This window comes from Eupeodes corollae, chromosome 3, assembly GCF_945859685.1.
Source record: "Eupeodes corollae chromosome 3, idEupCoro1.1, whole genome shotgun sequence".
Taxonomy (NCBI): Eukaryota; Metazoa; Arthropoda; class Insecta; order Diptera; family Syrphidae; genus Eupeodes; species Eupeodes corollae.
Window position 1 is genome coordinate 17,620,376 of NC_079149.1, and position 10,362 is coordinate 17,630,737.

At 35.9% G+C, this 10,362-nt stretch overlaps 3 protein-coding genes across 11 annotated transcripts in view; 2 read left to right on the plus strand and 1 right to left on the minus strand.

The window, feature by feature from the left end:
• LOC129949135 (titin) overlaps positions 1-1,480 on the plus strand; it is a 52,113-nt gene extending 50,633 nt beyond the window's left edge. For 6 of the 7 annotated variants that reach the window (XM_056060407.1, XM_056060408.1, XM_056060406.1 and 3 more), the window contains exons 4-5: positions 37-440; positions 512-1,478. In XM_056060407.1, coding sequence (XP_055916382.1) covers positions 37-440; positions 512-957 — 850 coding nt within the window. In that variant the 3' untranslated portion in view covers positions 958-1,478. Of the gene's footprint in view, positions 1-36; positions 441-511 lie in introns of all 7 variants that reach the window. The other variant, XM_056060404.1, reaches the window with a different exon arrangement.
• A 3,004-nt stretch (positions 1,481-4,484) lies between these two features.
• On the plus strand, positions 4,485-6,081 carry LOC129952513 (putative nuclease HARBI1). 2 transcript variants are annotated; one of them, XM_056065121.1, is made up of 5 exons: positions 4,485-4,742; positions 4,801-4,976; positions 5,026-5,259; positions 5,335-5,473; positions 5,533-6,081. In XM_056065121.1, the coding sequence occupies exons 1-5, from the start codon at positions 4,712-4,714 to the stop codon at positions 6,051-6,053; spliced, it is 1,101 nt and encodes a 366-aa protein (XP_055921096.1). In that variant the 5' UTR covers positions 4,485-4,711; the 3' UTR covers positions 6,054-6,081. The 2 variants fall into 2 exon arrangements, with proteins under 2 accessions (XP_055921096.1, XP_055921097.1); XM_056065122.1 differs by having other exon boundaries at positions 4,805-4,976.
• LOC129952514 (uncharacterized) lies at positions 6,066-7,545 on the minus strand. 2 transcript variants are annotated; one of them, XM_056065124.1, is made up of 5 exons: positions 7,286-7,545; positions 7,162-7,230; positions 7,019-7,081; positions 6,409-6,954; positions 6,066-6,353 (listed from the first exon to the last, which is right to left on the minus strand). In XM_056065124.1, the coding sequence occupies exons 1-5, from the start codon at positions 7,362-7,364 to the stop codon at positions 6,346-6,348; spliced, it is 765 nt and encodes a 254-aa protein (XP_055921099.1). In that variant the 5' UTR covers positions 7,365-7,545; the 3' UTR covers positions 6,066-6,345. The 2 variants fall into 2 exon arrangements, with proteins under 2 accessions (XP_055921099.1, XP_055921098.1); XM_056065123.1 differs by having other exon boundaries at positions 6,066-6,954.
• Positions 7,546-10,362: the final 2,817 nt, after the last annotated feature.

Sequence of the window (10,362 nt, forward strand, 5' to 3'; positions counted from 1 at the left end):
AGAAAAATTGTTAATGTTAAATATTTAATTTTTTAGGAAAAAAACTGGGGGAATGGTGAAGAGCTTCCCAGCGAGCAAGCGAATACCCAAGTCGTGGCAATCCGAGCCACAAGCTCCAGCGCAGCCGTCACCCACCACAGCGCAAAATGCTTCCTCGCCAATGGGAGTGCCACAGAGTCCTGCGCTCAATTCCCCACTGGTGGCGAAAACACCAAACAAATCTGTGATTGATTTAACAGATGAAGATGATGTGGCTCCAACACCCAGCCCAAAGGCTCCCAACGCAATGACCGCATCACAAAAACAGGCTAACACGGGAATGCATCGTGTTGGCCCTTACAAGGTTTCTGTTGTTCCTGCATCACAGCTCCAGCAACAGCAGCAGCAGCAGCCAAGGCCCATTCATCCAAAAGCCCCACTTGCACGCCCTCCTCAAAATGGTGAGTCAAAACCTCGAAACAAAAACCATTTTGAAGCGAAATTTAATTTTAATTTTATTTTATTTAAATAGCTGCCCAATCGGCTGCGAAACCAAATGGTACTGCCGCAAACGCTGTACGACGAACGCCTCCACTCCCGCAGCGGTATCGCCATCCGGCCCCGCTCCCAAATCAACCGATTCACAGTAGCAACCCGCTGTGGAAGCTTCCCCCGGCTAGACCTACGATCCGGATAAGTAATCTAGACAGTGGAATTGTTATCTCCTGGACCATAGAGGACACGGCCAAGGAAAAGTACGCCGAGAGTACCAGCTACCAGATCTATGCCTACCAAGAGACCAGTGGCCCTCCATTAGTCGAATCGTGGCGGCATGTGGGTGATGTCAAGGCTATGCTCCTCCCCATGGCTGTGACACTGACGCAATTCCAAGAAGGACAGCGATATTACTTTGCCGTTCGAGCAGTCGACGCTCATAATCGTTGTGGCCCGTTCAGCTTTGCCAAGACTTGGAGTTAATCGCCGTAATCACGGCATTGTAGGACATAATACGTAAGCACTCAACAACAACAACAACACACACTGCAACTTAGTTAAGTCGATAAATCAGAAGTTTTAAATTAGTTTTAGAAAAACAAATAAACATACAAACCAGACATAATTAAAAAGCTGTATTCATAAATATTATTTACTCATCAGCATAGGAATTAGTTATATACGTTTATAATTTTAAAATATCACTTTTACGTTAGTGAGAAATTTATTTTGTTTTTTAATTATTTTTGCGCACCTTTAAGTTGATGAAAAACGCTAAGATTTATCTTTAGTAGTTTAGGTGGCCAACAATTGAGTTATTATTTTATAAGTTTTATAAATTATTAAATATTTTTTTTTAACCATACAACACAAAAAATCTTTATTGTTTACTTTGAAATAAATAAAAAAAAAGAAAACAACAAAAACAAAACAAAGTTTCGAGGGATGTTAGCTTGTAACTTAATCAGAAATAAAATACTTAAACAAAACAAAATGAAAATATCTCTTTTTTTTACGTTTTACTTGAAAAATGGACAAATGAACAAAACAAGAAGACACTCAATAGAATTGGAAAGGAATATTAAAAAATAACTAATCTTTAGCTTCTGGATCTGCATTTCTTTACACAAAATTACTTATGATAAGCTTTATCTTTTCCAACGAATTGAAGGAGCTCCTACTCCTACCAATGCCCTCATTTCCCTGCCCCTCGCCATAATTATAGGCTTAAAATTATCCTGCGCGTCATCGTGTGCGGTTTCCAGTGACTTGTTAAGACTCCCTCTAGCTCATCCCAAATGTTGACAATCCTTCTCCACGTGCTTCTCGGTCTACTGGCTCTTCTGCCTTTCTTAGTGATTTTATACCACTTCTTTGTTTGTCCTGCAATAAAACCTTTACCTTTTTGAAGCGTTTATCCATTCTACTGGCACTTGAGCCTTCAAATAATTGTATCAATGCGTTTCTGATCCGTTTTCCTACTAAGTTCTTATGGTTGGTGATACGATTGGATCCGAAAACCCGTAAGATGTTTATTAGTGAAGGTTAGTTTCTTAGTAGTTTTTGCTGTTAGTTGATTCGTTCTTTGAGTGGAACCGTCGTAGCTTTTTCTTCAAGCTGAGAGATTTATTCCTCTAAACATTGGGAACTATTCTGAAAGCAGATGTTCAGGCCTATCACAAATTCCATCGTAATCCGTTAGTAATGCAAAATTGAGATTCGTCAAGGTTTTCGATAATGGACCTTCTTTTTGAGGTCATGGAAACGCTGATAAATGATCAGCTATAGAGATATATCGAAGACCGAAGGCTTCTTATTGACCAGTAGTATTTCTTTGGCGAAATGCGTCAAATGATGATCTTATAGTTTATCTTAACGAACTTCGAAACACATTTTTAATCTTTTCGAGTTCCTGCTTCGTTTAGTGTGCCCCAGGGCTCTGTCATGTCTCTGACACTCTTTCTGGTTTGCTTGATGCTTCTAAAACCCAATGCAGTCTTGTATAGTTACAGGAAGATTATACCTATTGCCACAATCTATGAAAGAGATTGTCAATAAAACTGAACTGAACCAATTGACCAATTCTTGTGGAACAATCATGCATACGAAATGTCACCAAAATTGCCTCAAGATGCATTTGTTTTCTGAAAAGATGCAAGATAGTTCTCACTCCTTCTGATGTGGCTGCAATCCACAAAACATATATTTGTCCAAAGCTTAAGTATATTTCCCAACTCTGGGCTGATGTTCGATCGAAAAAAGAGGGATTAAATGGGATACCTTTCGTTCGGAAAACCAAAATTAGCTTGGGACTATTAGCGAATCCATTAGAGCGGTAACTTGGTAATTTAGAAAGACCTTTACAAATACATACCCCTATTATGGTTAGCGAATCGAACGTTCGAAGTAAGATATTTTCATTAGCCAACTAACACATTCGACATACCACGGTTGGCGAACTTTACAATTCGAGTTCGAAATTCAGTTCTACCATACAAACAAAATATTACCGGCATAAATAAGCGTCAACTCATGAAATTTCAAAAAATAACTGTGGTGTTCATTAATTGATGATTAAAGAATATTAGAGACGACTCTAATTTCTTGGAACTCATCTGTAAGTACAACAAATAGTTCTTTTAATTTCGACTGAATAAGGAAGCGTTTGTTTTCGTATTAAACAAGTTGACAGGCCAATTTAAAAATGCAAGCATTTCTTCAATCCCTGCTATATAAAAATTAGCTTTTGCCCTTAGAATTTTTGCTAGTGGGAGTTATCAGAGCAGCGTAGGAAATGTTTTGGACTTAGGCTCGTCACAATCCTCGATTACCTTAGTATTAAAAAATGTTAAGTGTTCCAATGAAGACAAATTATGTCCAACCTGGATCAGTCTCAACATGTCATCCGATGAGAAACAAAAAGCACGAAACTTCTATTTTTTAACGGCCAGGTTACCAGGAGTAATAAAATGTGTTGACGGGACCCATATAGGAATCGTTGCTTCAATTAAGCTGTTTAAACGCAATGATAGTAAGTTTTCCCCGAGAGTAGCTTTTGGTTTTTAGTGCAAGTTTTTAGGGCGAATGACCATAAAATGTGTATTCGTTATGTTGACGCAAGATATCCTGGATCGACCCATTACTCCTTTGTATGGCACTGCAGCAATCAGTCAGTTCTTGAAACGTGGTACCAAAGAGGTATCGGCTCCACCAGTCTTTTTCATTGAGCACTTACATGTCTTGTAGCCGATTAATAAGTCCTCTGAATTTTGGCAAGATATACCAAATACCTTCTGGCCGTACAGCTTGCTCAAGTCCAAACAGTTCATATACAGTTAATAAAAATGCATTGATTCATATTATTTTATAAAAAATATGAAATATGCATACATTGTTTTATTTTTCGACATTTCTTTTACATAAGCTTCGATCTTTTCTCACACAATATGAACGTTCGACAAAAAATAACACGTCAACAAACATTCTTTTAACGACAATAGATGGCGTTTTTATTTTTTAGTTCAGAGCTGAGCACTGAGCACAGTCTGAGCGAACAGACTAGAGTAGAGTATAGTTCTGAGCAGAGTATGTTCAGAGCTATCTTATTTAATTATGAAACAACTTGAGCACTAAACTGTCATGATTTTAAATGTCTGTTTAAAGGCATTCAAAATTCTAAACTTTTTCTTAATTATCTTTCCTTCTGCACTAAAGCGACCTGCCTCTTCCGCCATTTTTATTGTTTTGGTGATGATTTTTTTTTAATTTCCCGGTTTTCAAATATCAAATTGTTTGTGTTCAGCATTTTACTCCGTTTACTCTGTTATTTTATTCTGAGCTCATAGAGCGTGCTCTGAACATATTCAGAACTAAAAAAGAAACACGAATTCGAAGCTCTGAACGATCAGAGCTCAAAAAGAAACATAATTATTCTTTTGACAGTTCGAGCCCTGCTCTGAACTAAAAAAGAAAAACACCAAGAGTGAGACCAATCTTCGAAAAATGTATGACATTGGTCGCATTCGAAAAGCTAGTGGCTACGTAGTCGAAATTCAACTAGATTTGTGAATGCAAAACTTCACTACAAAGCTAGTCAATCCTGAGCTGTCATATTAATGACAGATGCAAAAGTAAACAAACGCAAAATCGGAAACATTTGAGAAAGTTTTAAGAATTTTAAACAAATAACAACAATATTTTTAAATTAAATAAAAACAAATACAAAAAATTAGATAAAATGAGCGATTCGGAAGAAGATGAAGTCATAGGTATGTAAAATAGTTTAATTGTGGTCAATTTAAGACACTTCATATATTTGCCAAATAGCTAGAGCTGTGATTGTCGTAAACGATCTCCTCGCAGTGGGTTCCTTATCTGACCAACTTCAAGAAAACATTAAAGAAGATCGCGTAAGGAATACGAACTATTATGAAGTAGTAATTCCAGATTACAGTTTAGAAGAATTCCGGTGCCATTTTCGAATGAGTCGAAGTTGTTTTTCGGTAATTTTTTTTTGTTTATATAAGTATGTTATTAATTAGTTCTTTAAAGGATCTTATGACAAAGATTGGAAATCTCAAGTGTGTTCATCAGTTGGAAAAAAAACTTTTGTATACTATTTGGACTTTAAGCAAACAAGAGAGTTTTTTGTCATCTGGCGATCGTTTCAATTTAGCACCAAGTTCAGCACACAATTCATTTTGTGAGATTCTGGATTTGTTGTGTTCCCTTTTGGCTCAATACATTAAGTGGCCATCAATAAGCCAATATAATGATATATCCCGGGTATGTGTACATAAAATTTTTGACAAATTCAGTTCATCATTTTGAAATAACACATACATAAATATTCTAATGAAGGTATTTCGAGAAAAATCAGGAGGTTATATTCCCGGGATCGTTGGTGCGATAGATGGGTGTCACATTCAAATAAAACAGCCGGTCAAGAACCCTATAGACTACTACAACAGAAAAAATACGCATTCGATTATTTTACAAGGTACACTTAATATTATATTAATTTTAACAAATATATTTACATATTAATTTCTTTAAAAGGAGTTTGTGACCATCGAGCTGTTTTCATCGATATTTATGTAGGCGCTCCTGGTCGACTACATGATGCTCGAGTTTTTAGAAATAGCCCTCTCTCTGATAAATTGGCTCAATTCTTGCCTGCCGACTACCATCTTGTAGGAGATGCTGCCTACCCTCTAGGTCAAAACCTAATAACTCCCTTCCGTGACAATGGACACCTTCTCGAAAGGCAAATCAATTTCAATACACGCCTTAGCAGTGCCAGAATAACCATAGAGCGAACTTTTGGTTTTCTCAAAGGCCGATTTCGTCGATTGAAATATTTGGATGTTTCAAGTCCTATGCTGGCCAATAAAATTATAACAGCTAGTTGCATTTTGCTAAACCACATTCATTTATTTAATGAATCTGGAAATTTTTCTGACATCGAATCTGAAAATGATGACGATCTGGGAAATGATTTAAATTCAAGTCAAAACATGGAAAACCAAGAAAGAAGCAGCTGTGCTAGAAAAAGAAACTTCTTGTTGAACAATTTTTAAAAATAAAATATGTACTTTTTTCAATTAATTTTTTTATTTGTACTTTGTTTTGTTTACAAAAAAAGGAACTTCAGTTTGTCTTCATGACTAAAAATCTTATTACTAAACTTATAAACTAATCTTAACCTAACTATAAGCTTTCTTAAAAATAAAAATAACACACTTAATACTAAACAAAAAAAAAACAATTCATTTAAAAAAAAAGTATTTCATCACAGTTAAAAACAAAAATTATAAAATTCATTAACAAAAAATACACACGATAACTCTCCATCCAATCTCTGCAAAGTTCTCAGTTATCTAAAAAATAAAATGATATTAGGAGAATATATTTTAAGAAATTATATTAACTTACTTGTTCTATTTTCTTTTTCTTCCTTGTATTTAAGCATCTCGAATTCCAACCTTTTCTGTTTTAGAACTCGCATTTCCTTCAATTCATTTAGCACCCCTCGCGCGATTTCCACCTTTTCCTCCTCCAGTGCAACTAATTTTGAGCGAAGGGTTGCTTGTTTGGAGGTAGAGGGAGTGCAATCCGAGGGAGTGCAATCCGAGGGAGCACACAGCGATGAAGGGTTCAGAGAGCTCACTGTAGGCGCATCCCTGACATTAACTTCGTCTTCATATATTAGGCACATTTGTTCGAAGTAGGGCCAGGACATGCGCCCTCGACCTGTGGAAGTTTTTTTGTTGTTATCCAGGATGCGGTTATACCTTATCTTTAAATTGCCCAGCTTCTTTTCCAGCGAGCTCTCTTTAAAATTGTAGCCTTTACCCTCCATCGCCTCCTTAATTTTAAGGAACACCGTCCTGCGCCTGATTTTTGGGTTTCTTAGCTCATGTTTATGCCTGCTACATTCTTCTAAAAACAGAAGAACGGTGCGGTGCTCCCAAGAAGATTCTAAAAAATTAAATCTTTATGAATAGGGTATTCTTTTTTTAAATAAGAGACAATTTAATTTTACCTTTCTCTATATTGCCTGTGTTTTCTTGTGCATAATCAAGATTTGTTGGAGTAGACACTGAATCTGTAATAATATTGTTAGATATATTTTTTAGCTTACTACATTGAAATAATTTAAGATTTTTCAAAATAACTCAAATTTACCTTCCTCCGTATGTTCTGCATTTTGGGCACTCAAATTTTGTTCCATGAATGCTGCGGCATACACTGGATCTGAAACAAAATTGTTAAGTGAATTGTTTTGTTTATTGCACTTAAAAAACATTACCTGTTAAGATTTTATTGCAAATTTCTTCATCTGCCTCTATTTCGTAATTTATTTCTAAATACTGCACAATAAGTTTCATTTTGAAATGTTTGTATCTTTTTTAAATTTTTTCAACAGCTGATTGTGAAACGTCAAAATCAGTGCCAACTAACTTTTTAGCCGAAATTTTTACACTACGTCGGAGGGGAAATTTCAACTACTTTTGTAGCTAGATTTAGCCAATCAGAACCCCTTGACTACGTAGCCACTAGCTTTTCGAATGCGACCATTTAAGTCGAATCAGCAGTTCTCAATTCGCCAACGGTAATACAAATTTGTCACACTCACACGTTTATTCATTCGACTCGGTAACAGTTTGATTATCTTTATGTTGAAAACGAAATTCTGGATCAAGCAATAACAATTATTATATCATATACTCGTATATTCAATATCGTTTTCCGTTCGTGAACGAAATAACAAATTATCGTGTTAGATTTTTTTGAACTCTGTCAAGCGGGTAGATTTTGGTGCCTGTGGCGGCCATTTTCTTTTGGTGACATCTGTCAAATGTTTTGTTTATTATTCAGTTGTTTATGCCAAATCATCATGGTGAGTTACACGATTGAATAGAACGTTCAAATGCTAAAACTTTGTTATCAAATTGAGTATTCGTTTGGGCCTATTTTACGGTAGACGTGGTGGCCTTTCACAGTCGAGTCTCCAACTTTTGGTGCCTTAATTTGCCGACCGGTTTAGAAAACAGTCAGCTAAAACCCGTACGTTCAAGGAACACAAGATCGGCCGACAACATCGCCACGGTTTGTAAAAGCGTACAGCAGAACCCGAAGCAGTCTATTCCTGACCCAGGAGCTCAAAGTTTATGTCCATAGACAACGCCGTTTGTTTGCTGACTTTGCAAGAGGACCCCCATTTTGTACGCAAAATCATCTTTAACGACGAGGCACATTTTTGGATGAATGGCTCTGTAAAGAAGAAAAATGTTCGTATATGAGACGACACCAACTAGAGGTGTGTCAATCGTTCATTATAAAAGATTCAATCGTTCATATGTCGTTCAGTTCAATGATTCGTTCTTTTCAATCGTTCATTTTTTCAATCGTTTTGGTATCTGTTTCATTTGGATGCGAATAAAATGGGCAAATTTCATTCTATTCCAATCGTTCACTTTTTCAATCATTTACGTTTCTGTTTCATTTTGGTTTATGGATGGAAAATAAGCGAGTGGAACCATATGGAACTTTTTGCAGTAGAGTAGGTAAGGTTAAGGTACTTCATTTTCATTCAGTTTCGGTCTTTAAAACGATTAGTATTGAAATAATTGATTGGTTGTTTCAAAGCTATGTTTAATTCCCATTTTATATCATTTCATTTGAATGAGAATAAGTTGGATGAACGAAACATATTTCTTTTCCTTTAAGCCTAGTACGCTGCTGATGCGAAACGAAATTTCATATACAAAAATGACATGACGAAATCATAAACGAAAAATTTCGCTGTGCTTTTCGTTTTTCAGTACGCTGCTGAACAACGAAATGTGTCATTTTAGTGGATAGCTGTACTAGGTTTTTTAGTACAATTCTCCACTCTTTTCGTTCTCAATTTAACTGCCCGGTATATTAATTGCTTGCGAAATTTTGACGTTTAATTTATTTATTGGAAAAAATTGTTTACAAATCAAAATTGAAAATTGTTTACTCGTGACTTTCGGTGTTTTTGTTTTTTGTTTTCCACAGCTGACAGAACTCTACACAAATAGTTTTCCGTTGTGGTTTTCGTTTTAATTTCGCTCTACACTTGGAGACCACCGAAAAATTTCGTTTCGCATCAGCAGCGTACTAGGCTTTAAAACGAAAGACAGCATGATGAAACGATTGACATTGAGAACGATTGATTTGGTTTACTATGATTGCAATCATTCAATCTTTTTGATGAACGGGTCATAAAGACCGAATCAATCACGATTGACACAGGTCTAACACCAACCCACGCAAGGTTCACCAGGGGATAATGCATCCTCAAAAAGTTACTAAGGCCTGATTATGAGGATCGCGGCATATCGTTTTCAATTCGACCCTTAAAATTCACCTCGTGTCGTATTTCCTTATTAACGAGTTCGCGGCGAAGCGAAAATAGTTCTTCCTATATTCCAGTGATTTAACACTTTTTGTTTGACTTTTTCTTCCTATATTCCAATGATTTGACAGTTTTGGTTTGACAGCTTTCCACAAATTTTGTTTTGTTTTGAATGAATATTTGATTGTGAAATGTTCGGCGGTTTATTCAATAAACAATACTAAATTTAAAAAATGGAATCAATTATAGAGTATATTTATTCTATAAGGCAGAAATTTGAGGAATCCCAGGAATCCACAAGATTACGGGTGTCCAAGAGACTACTAAGAAGGAAATCTTCTCCTCGGGATCTCTCTTCAACTGAGTAAGTATTTTTTCCTTTTAGTTTAAATCAAATGAATCAATTAATCTACACACTTAGTCTTAATATATTTTTTAAACTGTTTCGACTTTTCCCGAAGGAAGATTTTATTTTCATTTTTATAAGAGATCAATGAGGTATTCATAAGGACCAAAACAGCAATGGCATTCCTTCAATTTTAAAGCTTGCCGATACTCTGCGATTTCTTCTTGAGGGATCGTACCAAAAAGAAGTTGGACAAGACGTTCTTCTTGGAATGGCACAACCAACAGTCTCAAACGTTTTGTCTGAAACTCTTAAAATTCTTGAGATAAAGTTGTGCCCAAAAAGGATAAATTTTAAAATGAATGAACAGGAAAAGCTAGAAGTAAAAACAGCATTCTATGAAAATAAAATTTGCGCCATTGGTTTGCAATGCCCTTGGGCCTGATTATGAGGATCGCCGCAGATCGTTTTCAATTCGACCTGCGCCGTATTTCTTTATTTACGAAATATTGCTGCGAAGCGAAAATAGTTCTTCCTATATTCCAGTGATTTTTTAACACTTTTGGTTTGACTTTTTCTTCCTATATTCCAGTGATTTGACAGCTTGTTTTGTTTTGATTGAATTTGTGAAATTTGCGGTGATTTATTCAAAATT